The 21098-nt window shown below is 43.5% G+C and overlaps 2 protein-coding genes and 1 long non-coding RNA gene across 10 annotated transcripts in view; 1 reads left to right on the top strand and 2 right to left on the bottom strand.

Annotated features, from left to right (window-relative positions):
- Positions 1–7340, bottom strand: part of tnrc6ba (trinucleotide repeat containing adaptor 6Ba) — a 20596-nt gene extending 13256 nt beyond the window's left edge. For 2 of the 3 annotated variants that reach the window (XM_044101763.1, XM_044101765.1), the window contains exons 1-5: positions 6887–7024; positions 5174–5260; positions 4729–4750; positions 3917–4342; positions 431–2932 (exon numbers count right to left, since the gene is read on the bottom strand). In XM_044101763.1, the coding sequence (XP_043957698.1) occupies positions 431–2932; positions 3917–4342; positions 4729–4750; positions 5174–5230 (3007 nt within the window). In that variant the 5' untranslated portion in view covers positions 5231–5260; positions 6887–7024. Of the gene's footprint in view, positions 1–430; positions 2933–3916; positions 4343–4728; positions 4751–5173; positions 5261–6886; positions 7025–7266 lie in introns of those variants that run through there. The other variant, XM_044101764.1, reaches the window with a different exon arrangement.
- si:ch211-141o9.10 (probable endonuclease 4) lies at positions 7137–11342 on the top strand. Of its 5 annotated transcripts, none has more exons than XM_044101775.1 (8): positions 7137–7248; positions 8281–8408; positions 8656–8865; positions 8936–9118; positions 9463–9594; positions 9671–9775; positions 10292–10421; positions 10493–11342. In XM_044101775.1, exons 2-8 carry the CDS (start codon positions 8282–8284, stop codon positions 10557–10559), a joined length of 954 nt encoding a protein of 317 aa, XP_043957710.1. In that variant the 5' UTR covers positions 7137–7248; position 8281; the 3' UTR covers positions 10560–11342. The 5 variants fall into 5 exon arrangements, with proteins under 5 accessions (XP_043957710.1, XP_043957708.1, XP_043957707.1 ...); XM_044101773.1 differs by having other exon boundaries at positions 7232–7350; positions 10493–11311; XM_044101772.1 differs by lacking the exon at positions 7137–7248 and adding an exon at positions 7317–7452 and having other exon boundaries at positions 10493–11295.
- LOC122822822 lies at positions 10470–21098 on the bottom strand. 2 transcript variants are annotated; one of them, XR_006369233.1, is made up of 4 exons: positions 20928–21098; positions 19731–19798; positions 18060–18120; positions 10470–10535 (listed from the first exon to the last, which is right to left on the bottom strand). It is a non-coding gene; the product is annotated as an uncharacterized LOC122822822 (long non-coding RNA). The 2 variants fall into 2 exon arrangements; XR_006369234.1 differs by lacking the exon at positions 19731–19798.

Below are 21098 nucleotides of genomic sequence, written 5' to 3'. Positions count from 1 at the left end.
CTCAGCTCAACATCTGCTAAAGCTACTGATCGCTATGAGCCACTTCCAACCAAAGGTTATGTAAATTTTGAGCAAACGTTTAAAACATGCATGATGTTTTGAATCTACTAGTTTGGAGCAAATCAAACAGCGAAGCGTCAATCTGCCAGATGTTGACGCTTCGTGTGGCTAACAGGCAGCATGTTGTGATGTAAGGCTAGTTAGCATAGCCACTGATGAAGCTGTGAAACGGTTTTCCTGTACTGTTGATTCTCAGCCATCAGCACATTTAGCAGTGGGTACATGAGGATGATTGACAGCAGTAAGTCCCTCCTCCTGGCTGTTTTTGGTTGTTCGCGGTTCATTTTTTCAGATCAATCAGTTCACAGATCATCACAACATGGTGATTTAAAAAAGTTACTGTGGCTCTAACTGGATCGTGTTCTGGTACCTGGGAGCGCCGCGGTCGGCCTGTTGGGCTGCTGCTGGACCGGCGGTCCCGGTTGCTGCTGCTGGTTCTGACCCGGCCCGTGTGGCTGCTGGCTAGCAGCGCCGCTGTTCTTGTCCCACAGGTTAACCGGCTTGTAGTTGTAATGGGTCGGGTCTCCCCATGCCGACGTCCCGTCGTCGATCTCGCCCTTCCTGCTGATGGACTGCGGGGATGGCTCCTCCCAGCCGCTCGGTTCTGGTCCAGTCCCGCCTCCGGCAGGGATTGGTCCGGCGTTCCAGCCTGAGCTTTGGTTCTGCGTCTGAGCGGCCATCTTCCTCCCGCCGCCGCCGCCCTGCATGGCCCCTTGGTCCAGCGCTTGCTGCAGCTGCGGGTTCTGATTGCGGGGCTGTGATTGTTGCGGTGGCGCCGGCGGGCCTGGCATGGAGCCCGACTGGCTGTTTGGCATCTGGTGCATTTTGTTTCCTCCACTCCAACCCGGGTGAGGTTTGGGCGCCATGCCTCCAACGCCGTCCACCCCGCCCCCTCCCCCTGTGCCTGCCCCCCCCCAGCTCCTCCGGGGGGCGCTGCTGTCCCAGTTCCCCCAACCACCTCCACCTAAATCCCCCCCTGAGTGCGCGCCGCTCCTCCTCTCTTCATTCCAACCTCCACCTGATTTTGATTCTTGCTCCAACCAGTTCTTACCCGACCCAACTTTGGGTTTTGACCCCCAGCCGCTGCCTTCGTTGTTCCCCCCTACATCCTTCCAGCCCTCCGTCCCTTTCTCCTGCTGTCCGACTTCCCCCCATCCTCCGCCCTTTTCTGCCCGACTGTTGCCCCTCCATTCCTCGCCCCCCCAGTCCTTGGCTTCATGATTATCCCCTCCGCCCCAACCCGCCGCCTTGCCCTGGGTCAGCACCGACCCCACACCCGGTGCCACCGATCCAGATTGCGACATGTTCCTCATGTTGGTGGATGCGGATGGGGGGCCTCTCCCAGACAGAGACGCCCCACTGCTGCTGCTGTTGCTGCTGCTCTCCCAGCCTTCACCCGACGACCCGGTGGAGGGAACCAAGGAGGGACTGACCCCCGGACCCGACGAGTCAGTGCTGAGGGTTCTGGGTGCGCCCAGAGCGACGGGGTGTTTTGATGGAGCTTTGCTTTGTTCCATGACGTCCCAGGCCGTGTTTTGGCGGATCTGCGTCTGGCCCCAGCCAGAGTTGGACAGGACCCGGGGGTCCAGGTCGGACCGGCTGAGCAGGTTCTGTAAGGCAGCTTCTGCGTTGGGCGCCTGTCGACGAACGCGGTTGCTGTTAGGTCCGCTTCCACTTCGGGAGTTTCCACCGCTGGATGAAGAACCTCCGCGTCCTCCTTGCCCGCCGGTGCCGTCGCCCCATTCCCCAACTTCCCCGTCTCCTTTCTGATTGTCCCAGGCTCTGGCAGCAGCGGGGGCGGTGGATGAGGGCGCAGTGGGGGGGTTCCCTGCAGTGCTGCTACCGCCGCTGCTGCTGCTGTTGCTGCTGCAGTTTCTCATTTCTTCAGCTGCAGGATTCGACCCGCCACCCCAGTCACTACTGGAAACCCCTCGATCCGCTCCCACTGGTAACCCCCATCCTCCCTGAGATGCCCCGGAGGTTTGACCCCCATTTTCAGCACTAGGGTGCCCCCAACCCAACGTCCCTTTATCCCCTTCTGCTGCCCCTCCCTCCCATCCGTCAGTCCTTGAGGCACCTGTTTTGGAGTAAGCTGCAGGGTAAGGTTGGCCTCTCCAGGAGGGGGCATGGCTCGGGTCTCCTGCACCTACCCTGCTCCCCCCAACACCATGGTCCATTCCTCCCCCCCCTGAAATATTTGGTCCCGCTGATTCACCGTCCCACTTCCCCCCTCCAACGTCTCTGTCTCTGGATTGCATTTGGTGAAGTTGGTGCTGATGGGTGCTTGACTGATTCACAGATATAGATGGGTGACCCCCGACACCCTCGGCTGCCCCGCCCCCCAGCCCCAAGGAGGCGGCGTTGTCGGCAGCGGCGGGGCCGTCCTGCTGCACCAGAGCAGGCCAGGCTGAAGGGTTGGCATTTGGACTGAAGTTGGCACCTGGAATTCCACTGCTACCATCCAGGTGGCCACTGGCGTCGTGGCACCCGGGCACAGCAGGGGCTTTGGAAACAGAGGAGGGCTGCTGCAGCAGAGGCCCAGCTGCACCTCCTCCAAGATGACCCTGGGGGGCAGTTGACCCCCACACCGCACTGTTAGGCAACTGCATACATTCATTGGGCAAAGAGAAGGAGGAAGTGGGTGAGGGTTGGCCGCCAGAGGCACTGATGCTCGTCACAGGCATGCCGCCGTTTCCTCCATCACTGCCAGCAATACTAGGCCACTCCTCCAGGTCGTTGCCGTCAACGATGACCTTCTCTTTGCCCTGAGGGGGGGCCTGGCTGCCTGAGCTTGCCCCCCACATGGAATTTGCATAATTATTAGTAGAAGCAGCAACTGATGGTGAGGTGAGAGCCAATGAAGATGCAGAATCTGTAAAAGGAACAGGAAGTCAGCGGGAGTCAAACAGGCCAGTCTGAGTCCAATGGCGATTTCCTCCTGACGGTCCAGTCGACCCGGTTCTACTGGAACCAGAACTCCATCATCTGCTCCACCTGCAGCTGCTGTGGTTCTGACTCAAACCAACCTGTTCCCCTCCTGGCCTGTGGGGGCGCTGCACCAACAACCACTGAAGGAAACAACACAAAAATTGGTTGGAGGATTTTTCTTTAGTCTTTCTGGGTAAATCCAACCAAAGCTAACATGTTAGCCTAGCGCTAGCAGCAGAAATGTCTCCTGGTCTTCAGCCAAAGACTAAAGAGAAATCCTCCAACACTAAAATCTGACGCCTCCATCTTGTTTCCATCTGGTGAAGAAGGAAGTTGCTCTCAGTGTCTTCAGAGGTTTTTGTGTGGTTTCCTTCAGTGGTTGTTGGTGCAGCGCCCCCACAGGCCAGGAGGGGAACAGGTTGGTTTGACTCAGAACCACAGCAGATGATGGAGTTCTGGTTCCAGTAGAACCGGGTCGACCGGACCATTAGGAGGAAAAACATAGCTATACTAAAGATTCTTGCATTACTCAGTCCCTCCAGGGTTTTGCAATTCCACAACTGTTGAAATTTTTACAAAAACCCCAAAACAACACAGAAAGGAGCAGCATTTATTTTCTCTACTACACTGCTGCCTCCGCCTGACCTGATGTCTAATATTGGCAATATAACAATAATCGACGTGTTTAAATCTTTAAAGATTTTTCTTTTCAAATCTGTTTTTTTTTTTATCTTTATTTATTTTATCTTTTTTATCAGGTTTTTCTTTCTGCATATAAATTTTGAAAGCAGTTTAATGAGAAAAAAATATCACAAATTCCCTGGAAATATTTCTAAAGTTGCACCATAAAATGTGTGACTGAACTGAATGTTTCAGTTGTGTTTCTGCTCCATCACAACCTGCAGCGTAAAGGAGCGCGCCGCGTTACCTGAAGCAGCAGCCATGTTTGTGTTGGGGCCATCCCCCCCTCCTCCTAGCAGCATGGAGGACAGCGGCGGCTGCCCCCTCTTCAGTAGCACTTTATGGTCCTGCTGGCAGCGAAATCGCGGCGGCACTTCTCTCGGCATGTAGCGCGATGGCTGCTGATTCGCCTGGGCTCCGCCGCCGCCCGCGCCGCCGTTCCCAGCGGCGCCGAGGCCGGCGGCGGAGGAAGAGCCGGTGTTGGAGGCGGGCTGTCCGTTGGCCACGGCCAGGCGCTTGGCATTGTTGCCGCCCGGAGCCGGGGCGGCGGCGCTGCCGGGGCCCGAGGTGGGCGGGGTCGGAGCGGCGGCGGGGGCGGGCACAGGGCTGGGGGAGGCGGAGCTGCTCTGGGCGGCGGGAGACTGGGCGGCAGCCGGCTTGGTCACGTCCGTCACTGCAGCGGAGGAGGAAATACCAAGAAACTGATAAATGGCAGCAGCAGACGGAGGAGAACCAACAGGGACGAAACGAGAAGCAAAAATCAAAGACGCATGTTAAACACCTTTTTCAAATTTATCTCTTTATTAATTAAGACAAATGTTTAAAAATAATAACATGCCAGTTATTTAATTAGGATTTAGTAAGAAATAATTAACATTTGCAGAAAAATCTAACTTGTTTCCCACAAATGTTAACATTTTGTTTAAACAAAAAATGTTTTTTTTCTGTTAATGTTAAGAAATTAGAAGAAATTTAAGGACAAACATTAAAACTAATCCAGCAGATAAAACAAGACAGTTAGAAACAGCAGTTAAATAAAAAACACAAAATTCAGATTACCTTTGTTTTTTTGCTCTGCAACCTGAAATAAAGAAAACTAAATTAATCTTTTCATTATAATCCACAAATAAATTATTCTTTAAAAAAAACACGTTGGAATAAAATCTGTAGTATTGAAGCTTTTTCAATATTTTTCACATCACAGTAAATAATCAAGTTGAGATCTTGAATCTAATCAAACATAATAAATCACATACAGTTTTAGCTCCGTTAAATTAAATAAAAAGGTTGAGGATCAGCTCGTTATGAAGTTGGACAATTTCTCCTCAATCAGAAGATCAAAACAACAACCAAAGTATCCAAAGAAATCAAAGCAAATTAGGGAATGTTTAAGTGGTTTATTAGTTGTTTTCTGTGATTCTGATGTTGAACCCATAATTCTGTGTAATTAATTTCTTTGAGAATCTGAATCACTCGAATCGTTGCAGATTGCAGATCGACTTGCCTTCTGAGAGGCTTCCCTTTTCCGTTTGTCTTCCTTTTTCCTTTTCTTGTCTTCCATGAACTGCTGCTCCCGACCCGATTCTCCCTTCTACAAAAAACAAAAACAAACTATGACTTATTTTAAAAAAGTAACCTCAACTGTAAAAGATTATATCTGGCTTTGGAAACTAAGAGTAGCTTAATAAGGTTTAAAAAGTTCAGTCAGCATGACTGTAAAGCAGCAGACTGCAGGCTAGCCAAACAGATTCTGGCCAATCAACAACAAAACTGCTAGAAACCATAATATCATAGTGAAGAACATCATTTTATTAAGTCTTTAATCTCTCCATACATCTGTAAAAAACTTTATATAACTCTATGAAGTCCAGCTTTAGCTCACAGTGACTCAACAACTGAAACTAATGTAGAATACAATAATTTACTTTTAAAATGTTTTAAGCATTAAACAAGCTGCTTGGTAATTATTAGCTAATTAAATAGTTGGCTTTAAACAACCACTAAATGCTGAATGTGATGCAAAGTAACTGGAATAATAAATGTTTTATTATCAGTAGTACAAACAGTTGCAGCTTTTTATGCAAATAAAAGTATTTCAGCAGAACATTTTGCTTTAAATCTACACAACAATAAATCTGTGAGATTCATCAGGCTTGATGAGTAGAGAACCTCATACTGAAATAAAAAACATTTAATAAAAAACCCAGCAGGATCTGGTCTGTTGATTGACATTGGCAGGAAAACCAAATTATTTGCATAAACCTGTTTATATCCTGCAGCCTTAGAAAAACAAACATCCATCTAGATCTGTAATGATGAACAAAACGCTCAGTAATCATTTGTATGAAAAGCATTTAGAACATATAAATGTGTAGACATTAAGAGGCAGATGCACTGTTCATGAAATATACATCTATATGCAAATAAACTTAATGAAAATGTGAGCTGAAGCAAAACTTATAATCACAGGAGACGCCTGAGATCATAAGGACAGCCTGAACATAAAGTCAGAGATAAACAGGAAGGTTCTGAGAACAGCTGGGTCGGCCCTGGATGTTAGTTTCGTTTTTGATTTTTCCAACCCTCAGGATTCCTGAGCTCAACCTGGCATCTGACTGAAGCATTTCTGACCTCAGGCCTTCCGATTCACCCAGATGCTGATGTTCCCATCAGTCAGACCCCAGGGACCCCCAGGTGACAGGTGTAGCTCAACTCCACCAGGAAACGTTCATGCAAGATGTATTCTTCTAATCCCTTCAGCTTGCAGACCAGCTAACGCCAAAGTCAGAATGATTGGGGGGACTTAAGGGAGAAATGCAGCAAAAGGCTTTTATAATAAATTCACTGAGCACGGACAGAACCAAGAACCCAAAGTAACTGGTGCCTGAATATCAAACTCGATTCTTAATAGACCGCTAATGCTAACACCAAGGCGTGGTTTCATTCTTCGGTCAAATAAATGCGCCTAGAAACATGTTAACCAGACTACCCAGTGTTAGGTTCGGTTAACTGGTACCAGCAAACACAGAAGGCCGAACCCCTAGATCTGCTATAACGCTCCGCTACACATAAGCTAGGTTCCTGACAGCGGCTAGAAGCCGCAGCTAAAGGCGTTAGCAAGGCTACAAGCACCGCTTTTCTCTGACAGCTGCGGTATTTTTGGATGCACACCATTTCTAACCCAAATCAGCAGTTATCAGCAGCACCAGCGACTCACCTCAGGAATCACATATGAAGGTTGACTAGCCTGCTAGCTAGCTTAGCTAAAGTGCTTCAGTGCGAGCTTTCTCTTTTTCAGGCATTCGTCGAGGCTACAAGGACTTGGACGCCTGAGCGGAGAGTCAAGTAGGCGGAAAATGATGAAAACACCAAGAAATAATACGCTACCGGTTTGCAAATAAGTACTAATGTTCCACGTCTAAACGCTGATGTGCAGAAGAATTTAAATTTCAAAGCGCTGTGGAGTCAGTCGGTTGACGGGCGGCCATTTTGCTGCTCAGCATGTAGCGTCTCCAATGGGCAGCCCGAAGCAGCTGCGGGGAAGCGCTCTGACTGGCCGGATCCCAGCGGGAGGAATCGGTAAAACAGCCTGCTGACCTTTACGGACCTCACGCTGATTTCACGCCGCTTTGCATAGTGTCTCTACGGGACGGAAGCGTTCAAGAGTCGTTCAGAAACAGAGTGAGAAGTTGGAGAGTCGGAGGGAGCCTTTTATGCCTTTTTAAGGATCTGTAATCCGTCAGAGGGCCGTATCTTTACACCGTATTTTTACACGTTGTTAAAGTGAGAAAGTTTCTCGTTTTTACGTCATGTGGTTAGCCAGAAGCAGCTGCGGGGAATCGTTCTCTTTTGTTTGTCGTTTTAACGAGATACGGCTACTGCGGTGATTTCCAAGCACTGGTAGCTCAATGCTACGTTGTAGTTGAACGTTACAAATGTAAGAGTATTTTATTGATCCCAATGGGAAATTAAATGTCGTTCAAACTCTTTAGTCGTTGATAGTGACGGTTAGTGGCAAGAAAGATCTCCTGTAGCGGTCTGTATTACAGTAAATAAGAAGAAACCTCTGACTGAAGATGCTCTGTTTTTCTAAGACAATCTCATAAAGATGATGGTCAGAATTCTAATTTTATTGATTTTATATAAAAACATTCTTTGTATGATCATCTAAAGAAATAATGACAAAATACTTTTTAATAAAGTCAAAATTCTGAGATTAAAACCCGTTTCTGATTTTACTTTTCTCGAAATTCTGACTTTAACCCCAGAATTAAAAATTTAATCCAAGAATTGTAACTTTTTTTTTGTCAGAATTCTGGTTTAATCTCGGAATGACATTTTTTTCCACAAAATGATGCATTTAACCCCCTAATTAAAAATGTAGCCAAAGAATTTACTTTTTTGCTCATAATCATACATTGAACACCACAAATACAATATTAAAAATCAGAATTCCATCTTTTCTCTCATATTTCTAAGATTAAAGTCAGATTTCATTTTTTTTCAGTGGCCCTAATATTCTTCCGTACACCTCAGATCATTTGGGCAAGAACTAAAATCACAAAGGCAGATCTGTAGCTGTGATTTCAAGTCCTAACTTTTCCTTGACAGGATGGCAGCAGACAGGAAAAGGAAAAGTGAAGGTTTGGGAGATGAAACCGAGGAGGAGGAGGGAGGAAACAGACGAAGGAGGATCAGGATAAACAACAAATACATCGGAGCTCATGTTGGTATTCAAGGTAAACTTGACTTCCTACAGCAGAGTATTTTTTTTAATGAATTCAGTCCAGTTTCAGGTCAACAGCAGCAGAGGGAGAACAATTAACTGATGGCAGCAACATCTCATCCGACGCCTTTTCCTGACAGGAAACAGAAAGTTAACAGTTTAAATAACAGCAGATTGTGCAAATGGGACAGTAGTAGGAGAAGGAAGTGAGGAAAAGAGATAAATCCGGATAACCTCGTCTGCTGGTGCTCTCTCTGCAGGAGGGATCTGGAAGGCGGTGGAGTCCAGCGCGGCGCTGGGCGCCGGCGCCTTCGCTCTGTTTCTGGGCTCTCAGCGCTCGTGGAAGAGGCCGGCGCTGGACCCGGCCGCTGCAGATCGGTTCCAGGAGAAATGCTCCGCGCTCGGCTTCGACCCGGATCACATCCTGCCTCACGGCTCCTACCTGATGAACTGCGGATCGCCCAAAGACGGTTTGTCCTTCAGCGAGCCGGTCGCCTCGGGTCGGCCGGTCCTCTGACTTTGCGCTGCGCTCCGCTGCAGACGTGTCTGAGAAGAGCCGCGCCCTGCTGGTGGACGAGCTGAGCCGCTGCAGCCGCCTCGGCCTCCGCCTCTACAACTTCCACCCCGGATCCTCGCTGGGCGCCATCAGCACCCAGCAGTGCCTGGACAAGATCGCCGCAGCCATCAACCACGCTCACCAGCAAACTCCTGCTGTGGTCACAGGTACGGAGCAACAACCAGCACAAAAAGATCAGAGCTGGTTCTGCTGCACAACGAGGCGACAATCAACACGAAAAGCACTGCAAAACACTAAAACTAACCAAGTATTTCCGTATAGTGTATAATATATATATAATTTAATTTATGTGTAAATATTATGTCCATGTTATGAGTGAAATAATCTCAGTGGAACTAAAACGTTTTCATCAATATTAAGGATTTATTGACTTTAAACTCCTGTATCTCCCTGAAAAGTTACTCTTTAAGTTAGTTTTGTCTTATTTGAAGTGTACTGAGACATTGGCTTCATAAACTGGACATAAACTCTTAGTTTCTTTGTGGCTCAGTGTTGGAGAACATGAGCGGTCAGGGCAGCACAGTGGGGGGTCGGTTCTGTGAGCTGCGGCGGATCATTGACCGGGTCAGGGACCGGAGCAGAGTGGGGGTGTGTCTGGACACCTGCCACGCCTTCGCTGCAGGTAACTCTCCTCCACTTCCCCTCAGCAGAGGCACGAGATCAAAACCTTTCAGATTTTTTCCGTTTCTTCTGGGAAGGTCACGACCTGGCAGCAGACGGCGGCGTGGCGGCCATGTTGGATCAATTTGATCAGGAGGTCGGGCTTCGCTACCTGAGAGCGGTTCACCTGAACGACTCCAAAGGTGCAGCTGGAAAAACCTGCGATGTCTTTGATTCTAAATTACAATAATTCTGAGTTTTCCATCACAATTTAACTTTACAGTTTATTTCAGTTTGTTTTAATTAGTTTTTACAGTGTTTGCTAGTTTTTATTAATTAGTTATTGTTGTTTCTTCTTAGGCACAGCAGTAGTTTTAGTTTTTCCATACGCTGATTAATTTTTTAAAAATGAAGGCAAAGTGATTATATATGCACCGATTGGAAATGAATACTTAACAGAAGATAACATTTCTAAAAAAATCTTATCGTTTTCTCCAAACTTTTGCCGTCTTGCATGAATGCTGTAAACTTCTTCTGTGGGGGAAAATATAAATTTCACATCAATTCAAAAGGCTGATAAATCGATTCATAACCAATAAAACAAAGGATATCATAACTATAACTTCAGTTTTAGTGAGATTTACTTCCACTTGTTTTTCCCCATTAATTACCGTTTTATAACCAAGATGTTTGTTGGTTTTACTTGCTGCTCTCTGCAGGGAAGCTGGGCTGCAACCTGGACCGGCATGAAGACATCGGGAGAGGAAACATCGGGCTCTCGGCGTTCCGGGACGCCGTCAACGAGCCGCGGCTGGACGGCATCCCGCTGATCCTGGAGACGCCCGGACGGTGAGAGCCGAAAACACCATCAGGCAGACGGTTCAGCTCCAGGTTTTACCGCCATCTTTGTTTCCCTGCAGGCCGGGATTCCAAGACGGCGAGCAAATCGAGCTTCTATACTCACTGTGTGAGAAAAATAAAGAATGAGAGAAAACAGAAACAATGAGGGCCACAGCAAGAACATAAAACAATCAAATTAAAGGATAAAGACACATTATGAAAATAAAGTCAAAAAAAATTATGAGGCTAAAGTAATACAATTCATAAATTCATATTACGAGACTAAAGAAGAATAAAATCATATTATTTTACGAGAATAGTCAAAGTTGAGAATAAATTCAATATAAAATATTCAGTATTATGAGAAGTTAGTGGCACTAAAGTCATAAAATTAAGACAATAGTCAAAATGATGCAATCATAAAGTTGCAGTATTGCGATAATAGTCATATTACTTCATTCTCAAAATATAATTATTGAAATATAACTTTTATTCTTCTCTTAATATTCTGACTTTGTCCTCAGTTTTATTTCTTCGTCTGGCCGTAACTCTCCATCACCATCCAACCTGTTTTAAACAAATGTTCCCATTTTTCTGCCTTAAATAAACAATTTAAATAAATCTGGTCCTGCAGGGATTTGTTGGGCCACTAGGGGGCAGCAGACTTTCAGAAATACTCCACAAACTTTATTCCTACGAGAAAGAAAACCAGCAAATAAAGACAAGTTTTCTGACCAAAACTTTTATATAATCCTTTACAATGAGTCGTTTGTGAAGGTAAAATCTATATTTTAATTTCTATTTTCCAAACTGTATGGTTTCATCTGCTGAGCAGGTCCAGTTGCTGGTACTGGACCGGTTGGTTCTGGTTTCATCCATCAACTTTTTATAAATGTTTTAATCACATGATTAAAAAATTCTCAATTTCCATTTTTATGATTTATCATTTTTCTTTTTCTACAACAAACTGGATGATAAAAGTTTTAGTTTGGTGTTTTGGTCTCAACTAATGCTTTTTTAAGGTAATTTTTGTTTACAGAGAATTCATAATTGATTTTATTTGTTGTCTGTTTTGGATATTTAAATGTCTTTCTGTTCCTGTGTTCGATGCTGATTAGCAGGTGAAATGTCAGAATGTGTTCTGACTTCATCATGTTACTGAAAATGATCTCAAAACAGCAAAATTATCGTTTATCACGATAACTTCTGGGACGGTTTATCGCCCAGCAACATTAGTTACCATGCCAGGCCTGTATTTGTTTTTTTATTGCTGGGTTGTTTCTGTTGGTGCTCCAGCGTTGGGTCAGAAACCCGACGGAGCCGTAAACCTCACAGGGAACCGGTTCTTCTGAAGCTTCAAACATTATGGGCTTTTCTGACACCAAACATCAGATTCAGCAGCTTAATTGATTTTATACGATAAAAACAAAGCTGCATAAATTATGATTCATGTTTTGTGCAACTGTCCTAGTTAAAGCTGCAGCCTCCTCACTGCCCTGTTACAATAAACATTACTAGACGATAAATCATCCCAGAAGTTATCGTGATAAACAATAATGCTGTTCTGAGATCATTTTCCAGTCATATAATAATATAAGAACAAATCCTCAAACTTTAAATTCTTAATATTTAACACAGGAAGTTCAAAACATTTCAAAATAAATAAAGCAAATAAAATGAATTATGAACTTTTTAAACAAAAATTAATTGATTTATTCTTATCAATATGGAACCTTGTATCTGTCTAAACTAAACCCCTCAGCATGCTGCTGCCACCACCGTGGCTTCATTCAGGTCAGACGTTTTCACGTCGCTCCACCAGCAGGAAGTTTGGTTTGACATGAACGAGCCGGTCCAGACGTGGCGCCGCTCAGAGACAGGAAGTGGGGTTCCTGGCTGGAAGATTGGCCCCGCCCACAGGAAATGCCTGTCCAGCGAGTCTTCAGCCATGAAACGACGCCTGCTGCTGCCGCCGCCGCCGCCGCAGGCAGCATGCGCTTCAGTCCGGCCCGATGGAGAGTAAACCATGGTAAAACCAGAATGAATCGGGTTCAGGCCGACCAGAAGAACCAAATGGGCCCAGAAAAAGCCTCAGATGTTTTAGGTTCTGGGTTTTTGTTCGCTCTGGTTTATGACTCACTGCTTTGTGCTCCAAATATTTTCCGCCTGCAGCCGTTCTGAACCGTTAGAGCCTGGCAGAGAGAACGTCTCCGTCGTTTTGTTTCTGCTCCTGCTGAGGAATCGGCCCGCCGGTTGCCATAGTAACAGTGGGAAAAAGGTTTTAAACGCGCGAATGTGAAGAGTTTATATTCTGACCTTAAAAAAGAAAACTGCAGCAGAGGTGTTCAAAGTGTGGTGCGGGGGCCATATGTGGCCCGCAGACTGTACAGCTAATTAATGCAAAATTATTACAAAATCTTCTGATAATGGATCCATGTTTTAATGATGTTTTCCAGGAAATAGAAAATCATCAGTTTAGTGACTTTCAGTCAGAACCACAATGAGCTACAAGTCTGCTAAACACAACAGGATCAAAAAGAGACAAATTACCTTTTATATCATCTTATTCATACATTAATAAATATTTATGATTCAAACTAAATACTGACATCAGAGCTTAATACTCAACTAATACACAAATTCACTTCCAGACTATTCTGCACATCCTTTTCCATCATCAGATCCGATTATTTAGTTTCATTTAAGTTTTACATATTTAATTTGTTGAGTGTAAAAACTATTTTTGGCCCAAGTGACAAAACATCCTTGAGTTTAATTTTAGCTTGCTCTGCCCAGCTCTGACGAAATCTGCTGGACTGGCTGTAAACTCTGTCACACACACACACACACACACACGTTCAGAAGACAGTAGAGCTTCAGGGCAGACTGAGTCTCCTTCTGCTCTGTCAGCCAATCCTTTATTTTTGCAGCAGCCGGTTTTAACTCTGGTGGAAAGCTGCAGAAACTGTCTGGGTTTCTCTGAGGACAGTGTGTGCAGCGAGCGGCCGGCCGTCTGAGTGGACGCGTCTATAAACGGCTGAAACAGGAAGATTTACGGCCAAGATGGCGCTCCAGAAATCAACGTCAGGAAGGTTGCAGGACTGACTTCCTGTTGGCTCAGTCAGAGGAATGCTACCCAGCGAACCAACCAGAACCTTGAAGACAGAAACAGGAAGCTTCATGAAGCTCCAGCAGCTCAGACATTTGGTTTAATGCACCGATTGCAGTTTTCAGGCCGACTGCCGATCTTTAACGCTTTTCTAAAAATATTTGGTAACTCATTATTTGCAGGGTTAGCATGAGACGGGCATGAACATGAAGGAATCTTAATGAATGTTTATGACTGCTGCCATTAAATAATGACGCTCTGATTGCAAAGCTGCAGTAAAAGTGTGCAGCTGTCTGTGTGTGTGTGTGTGTAGGTCTGTGTGTGTATGCATGTGTGTGTGTGTGTGTGTGTGAAGCCAGTACATGCAGGGTCAGTCATGCTCCTGCAGGGAGCCCCACGGCTCAGGCAGACATTCCTCACCACGTTAACACTCTGGGCTCACGGTTTCTTTTATCACAGCTCTAGAGGTCACCGCTCTGTGGAAAGGTCAAGTAAACACAGCGGTTCATACAGTTTACACCACGGCGGCTCTGTGACACGTCGCATTCAGCAGCTCTTTCCGCCTGATCTCTTCATTCCTTCTTTGCGTCGGTTTAAGTTTTTACCTGAACGCAGAAACCTGAGCAGAGTTTCAGGAACAAAAACCTGAGAATTTACTGCAGTTCACTTAATGTTTGAGAAACACTTTAATCTCCATGGCAACCATCCAGCTGTCCAGGGAGCCTGGATGGACCTAGCCCCGCCTCTGAGGCGCAGCTCCTCCCCCACTCAGTTCCTCCAGACTAGCCAGCAGCAATTAGCAAAGAGCTCATTATAGGAGTAAAAACGTTAAAGGGTTAATAGAGGAGCCATGTTGGAACGACTTCCTGGAGGCGGAGCTTCAGGAAGAGCAGGAGTTTTTAAAGAGACAGAGACCCAAATTCAAGGAGTTAAATCCTTGAATTTAACTCCTTTACATGTATCATATTTTGTATATATAGTATTTAAATAACAACTGAAGGTAATCTTGCTAAAGTCCATGGACAGATGGATGGATGATTGATGGATGAAAGGATGGATGACAGGATGTGCCTGGAAGACACATAATACTGCCCCTTTAAGGTAAACCTGGAGGAGTCAAAGGTCACCAAGGCGACATAAAGTTTCTCTGTCCTCCTGTCTGTCCGTCTTTCTGTCGGGTCTTGCAGCAGCAGAAAGTATTTTCCTACAATGGTCCATTGTCCCGCTTCCTGCTGGGCCAGAATTCACGGAAACGCCGCAGAGCAAACAAACAGCGGCGGCCCTCCAGGCGGCGCGGGGCCGCTCGGGGGGAACCCGGCCCCCGCTCCTGTCAGGAAGCTCATGGGCGTCGCAACCCCACGACCCCGCAGCACAACGACGGAGGGCGGAGTCAGTAAAATAAAACCGGCGGCGGGGATTTCCAGCCGAGGTTTCTGGCCGGTCGTCTGTGACATCACTCAGCCTGGAAACGCTGCGACGTCGTCTGGTTTTCACATTTAGGAATACAATGTTTACACTCCAAGTTCAGAAGAAGAAACTACTAGATATTTAAAGCAAAATGAGTCCAAAAAGATTTATCTCATCTTCCCAAAAATAAAATAACTGGATAATAATTCAGATTACCAGTAACTATGGATAATAATCATGTTTTCATGGTAATCTGGACGGATGGATGATCAGTTGGATGGACGGTTGGATGAGTAATGTGAGTTGCTGTCTCTTTACAGCAGGTCAAAGGTCAGCAGGACGTTGTCGTTTCTGCTCCTTGTTTTGTTTCTGTTTGTTTCTCTGCAGATGAAAAATAGTTTCTAGAAACGTTTCATGTTTATCCAGACGCTAACGGAGCAGAAAAAACAGAAAACTCATCGACTCACAGCAGGAAGTCAGCAGCTGCCCGATGTAAACACTGTTTACATTCATTTACAAGTTTCAAAAGTAATAAAATTAATTTTTTAAACAAATACGTGAAAATTTCTGAGATTAATCTAAAAATGTTCTGTTTTCTTTTTCTAGCCAATTTTTAACTTGTTAAACTCAAAAATTTCTAATTTCTTTCTAGAAAACCTTCATTTTTTCATAGAAACGGAGGGATGACCAGCATTTCACCTCTTTATATTTAACTCTTCTGTCTCTGAGAATCAAACCAGAAACATTCTGAACTTTAGCCAAACAAACTGAACTTGTTTGCAGAAAGTCACTGATAAACGTCTGGCACCGTTTCAGAACGGACCTTTTACAAACTACTGTGTGTAATTTCATTACCTGAAATCTTTAGATCAAATCTTCTGTAGGTACGTCCGTTAGCAGACTGACTCACATTTAAAGCGTTGGGTGCAGAGGCTGAAGAAATATCCCTTCATAAAAAACTATTTTAGGATATTTCTCTGGTTTTGAAGATAAATTTTCTCTCGTTCTCTGTAACGCCTTCTCTCCTCACACACCTACTGATGGCAGGAAGCAGGTTTGGATGTTAGCGATTGTTAAATATGAAGCTTTTCAGTGAGATTAAATTATTTGAATAAGATATTTTTATCAGAATCTCTTCAGGGGAAAATCTGTGGCTCCAGAAAACGATGGGTGGCTCCAGGAAGGAAAATCTGCCGTTCCTCTTCCCGTCTTGACCCCGCCTGACCCCTGCTCTCCTTTGTTAGGCTGATAAAATTAGCCTTTGACTGTGAGCAGAACAACAAAACAGCGAAACGCGTCTGCAGAGGAACCTGCAGCTGAAACACAACGAAAAGATCAACTGAACTCTGAAGTGTGTTTTTAAAGACCAACATCAGCGTTTGGCTGCAGGTTTCCAGGAGGAGCCGCTTGTAAAGTTACACACAAAATAATAATCATTTATTTTATTTAACCCGACAGACAAAAATGGCCTTCATGTTTCAAAGTCATGTTTTCACCACGTTATTTATTAATCTATAGATGTCAGTTTCATGCTAAACATTTAGCTCCAAGCTAAATACTATTCAGCTAGAAAACTAAACATTTAGCTACAAACCAAACATGTATAGCTAGCAAGCTAAATAATATTTGGCTACTACGCTAAAAATTGAGCTCAAATTAAATATGGAGCTAAAAGGTTAATTAACATTCAAACTCATTAGCCAACTAAATAATTAGCTTCTAACTAAACAATTAGTTAGAAGAAACTAAATATCTAATCTACAAACAGAGAAAAATGATCTCCCTGCTGCTCCTGCGTATCTGACCAGACTACTTTAGAAACAACAGTGTCATCAGCTTATAAACGTATTTTAACTACATTCAGTCCTTTTTATTAGCTTTCTTTTAAACTACCTGGTCCTTTAACTTGATTAACTGATTTTTGCGCAGCTGTCCAAGTCAACATCCCACCTGTAGTTTACAGTAATCCCTCGTTTATCGCGGGGGTTACGTTCCGAAAATGACCCGCGATAAGTGAAATCCGCGAAATAGAAAACTTTTTTTTTTTTTACAATTAGCAAGGTGCTTTTGTCGGTCCAGGCCGTTTCGTCGACATTATGGGTTTAGGAGATGTTCGAAATTACAAGATAATTTGGCCAACTTAATGTTAATTTGCTGTTGTTTTTATGCGTACATATAACTGCACGAGACGACAAAATGATAGCACAATTCGTAGCATGTTTTGATACAAGAAGCGGGAGTGAGTTTTTAGCGAATCAGAATGCAGAGCACAATGCACCAAAAAAAAAAAAAAATGCATTATAAAAATCTGCGAAATAGCGAATCCGCGATAAGTGAACCGCGAAGTGGCGAGGGATCACTGTACCTGAGTGTGTAACCTGAAAAACATTCGTTATTCACCTGGTTGTGCTTTATGCTAGCTAACTCTACAAGTATGAAGGGGATGTTTGTTCTTCTGTTTCCTGCTCATTTCATGCATCTGTTTTCCAGAAACAAGCTGTTTAATTCCAACGTTCTGCATCCCGACCCTGATCACTCACATCAAGTTCTTATTTCATGCGTTCTTGCTGTCAAGAAAACAAACACTCTGGGTCATTACTCTAGGAAAAGCTCTCCCAAACAGGCCTGAGATAAGCAAATGCCAAACTGGGATTGTTTGGGAGTCTGTGTGAACCAAACGCTGGTCAGGCTGAGCCTTAATCAGAGCAAAGTGATGAAGGTTTCTGACAAATCTGCAAACAAGACAGGAACCCAGAGGCTCTATATGGTAAAACTGACCAGAGCAGCAGGAACAAAAGGTCAGATCTGAAGGTGACAAAACTCAAATCAGTGAGAAACGATCGAGTCGTGAGAGAGTTTAGAGAAGAAACACAAGCTTAGACCAAGAAAAATGGAAAACAGTGGGAGGGAGATTGTGAAAAGCTCTAAATTTGTAATCTTGCCTCCCTTCAGGGACTCTGAACGGCGTCCAAAAGCTTTTCTGAGCAAATAGCTGACATGCTTCAGGACAGAAGTTGTTTATGTTGGGTTGCAGCAGGAGAGAGAAAGGAGAGGCACGCAGAAACAGGCGGGGAGGGGGGACAGAAAGCTGCTAACTTCAGAGAAAACAGAGGATGTGCTGCTTTTCCTACTTCATGTGGTCAGACAGGTTCTGCTCCGGTCTCCATCCTTCAGGCCCGCCAGCGGTCGCATCTGAGGGAAATTTTAAAAATTAGGCTTCAAATCTTTATTTCATAAAAACACAATCATATCTAAATGAAATGTATAAAATAAACTTGGATTTATTTTATACAAAAATCTGGAGTCCAACTTTAAAATGTACAGAAGATGATTAAGGCCAAAACAAAATCAATTCTGATTTTTTCTCAGAATTCTGACTTTAATATTCTGAGTCATGAGGACCAAATATCAGAATTCTGATCTGAAAATCTAAATTTTTAGATTAAAATATGAAATTGCGGGGGGGCGGGGGGGTTTAATATTCAAAAGAAAAAAATTTAAGTCAGATTGTTTTTTCCCAGTGGCTTTGATCCCGTCACATAAAATGTGACACCAAGAGTCCCTGATTTCATTTATTCTTTTTAAAATTATTTTATATAATAAAGACTAAAAAGTAACAATTCCTGATGAACTGGTTTCTGAGAGGCAGATCAACAGTTCTTTGGTTCTTTGGTCGGCCCGTTTCCTTGACAACACCTGAGCCAAAGGTTTGGGAACAGTCAGTAAGGATTCACATGATGGATCGATCAGCCTGACCGAATCCTGCATGAGGACCCTGAGGGGTCAGGGGTCAAAGGTGGCAAGCCTGGTCTCAGACACACAGCCAGCTGGTTTGGTCCAGATTCATGCCAGCGATAAATCCTCCTCCAGAGTGTAGAATCATTGTAACCAGCTGATCCCAGTTCTGGTACCAGAATCTAACTGGACTCACAGAACGGAACCAAACTGGGTCACTTCAGGATGAATGATTCACATCGCTCGCTAATAAACTGACACAAATTCAGAGATTTAACTCTGGAACAGAACAGATTATTTGTGGAAAATTTGCCTGTTCAGGTATTTTTTTTAAAGTGCAAAGCTAAAACCAGTGGAGAGCATCGATAACTAAAACATTAGCTATGCTAACCCTAACGAACTTACCATAAATATTAGCTGTGCTAATGCTAACACCCTAACGCACTAACTTCAACCGTGTTGACAGGATACAACATGACCACCGTTCACAGGGTTAAATTTGCAACAGCCATGCATTGTGGGTAAAATTAAAAGTTTCTTAATGCACCAAAACAATTCATATATGTGAATTACTGCATTCATTTGTTCAATTAGCACCTCTAGCTGTGTTGTACACTTCCCACTTACTCAATAAAGTTTTCCTAAAAACGGAAGAACAAGAAAGGAAACGGAAATGCTGCATAAACAACTTCAAAATAAAAGCATGAATATAAATCTTGAACTACTTGAAGAACTTTTAACAGTCAGTAACCAAGATTTCAATACACATGTTGGATTATTCATCATATAGCTTATGTGGAATAAACTAAAGAAATTAAGGCTTCAGGAACTAAACGCGCTAAATGTTTTTGGGTTAGCAAAATGCTAAAGTGCTAAACAAAAAAACTAGCTCTAATTAGTGCCTTTGAATTTACCTGGAGAAATTAAATTAGAGTAGAAATTAGACTATAACTTAGGTTAAGCTTTTAAAATGCCTGCATGTCTAAAAAGTTGATTTTATTCAAAAGCAGGAAAAGCAGATAAAATGTCAGCGGAGAGCAGACAGGAAGCAGGTCCGAGCTGCTGACCTCAGAGGTCAGGACGCGATCCTCTTCCTGTTGAGTTCGTCCTGCTTCAGCATGAAAACGTTTCCATCCTTTCAAGATACAACAAGGCGATAGAGACGATATACTGATTTAAAGTTTAACGGCAGCAGCTGCAATAAATCACAATAAATTTGATTAAATCAAATTTAATCAAAGTTTTTAAATAAATTTATTTCAGTTTTTAAATAAATCAAAAACTGTCCTGGTTGGAATAAACCTGACGTTGGACGTCAAACCAACAATTTGTCACAACGCAGTGGAGTGTTTTTCAGGTGCAGGCTGGGAAATCTGAGGGATTTGCTAATTGTTGTGTTGCTAAGAAGCAGCAGCAACACAAACAGATTACAAGGCGTGACTCATGTGCTCACCAGCAGATGGAACGACATTAAAACCGTGTGAAGTGCTAATAAATACTGTTTACCTCAAATTTTTATTTGAATTGAGCGGTTTTCATCAGTAAACAGGATACTTTCATTTCTGGAGGAGCCCAAAGCCAAACTGGACACTCCTGACCACAACCACAAGTTTATGAAAAAAATGGTTTGTATTTAAATCAGAGCAAAAATAAATAAATAAACTAAAACTATAAAGCATTTCAGCTTCAATTCAGACCAACAAAATAATAAAAATGTTTAAAAGTCAACTGTTCCTACCGACTCAAAAGGCATCAGCAATTATTCAAAATAATAACATCTACCTGCTTTTAGAACAAAATCAATAAAAAATAACATTTCAGTTTTCTTCTGATTTTACTTTTTATTGTCTGTTCAAAATAAACAATCGTAATAAAATATAGAAATTTCATAGGTATATTAAATCATTCAAAAATAAAATCTGACTAACAAAGAAAAGATTAAACAAAAAATTTAACCAAAACAGATGTTTACTTTAGCTTTAGCTTCAACCTTGTTTTCAAAAGAAAATCCACAAAACTAAATATACTAAAATGAACAATTTGTTTGCATCTTAATACAAAGCACATAAAATCATTAAACTATAAAAAACCTTGATTTCCAAATCTTGTTTTATGATGGAGATCGGGTGCAGCTGGCAGCGCTGAGCTAACAGTTAGCTTTATAACTGGCGAAACGAAAGGTTGGAAACTGAATTTGTAAAATTGGTTAAACAGTTAAAACAATGAGAGGCTTTACTAATAATACTGAAAAAAAATTAACTCACCGCTTATTGTGCGTAGGAAGGTATTTTTGAAAGTCCAAAAGCCACTTCTTCTTCTTCTCCTTCTTTTAGGTTTTTACTGTTGACAAACCAACTTACCGCCACCTACCGGACTGGAGCGTGAATGGCAATCAGAGCGATTCCTTCTGACGATATAAAAACTTCTCAAACAGA

Source organism: Gambusia affinis, linkage group LG20 (assembly GCF_019740435.1).
Source record: "Gambusia affinis linkage group LG20, SWU_Gaff_1.0, whole genome shotgun sequence".
Lineage (NCBI taxonomy): Eukaryota > Metazoa > Chordata > Actinopteri > Cyprinodontiformes > Poeciliidae > Gambusia > Gambusia affinis.
Note: the sequence above shows the minus strand (reverse complement) of the source record. Positions and strands in the feature narration are given on the sequence as shown.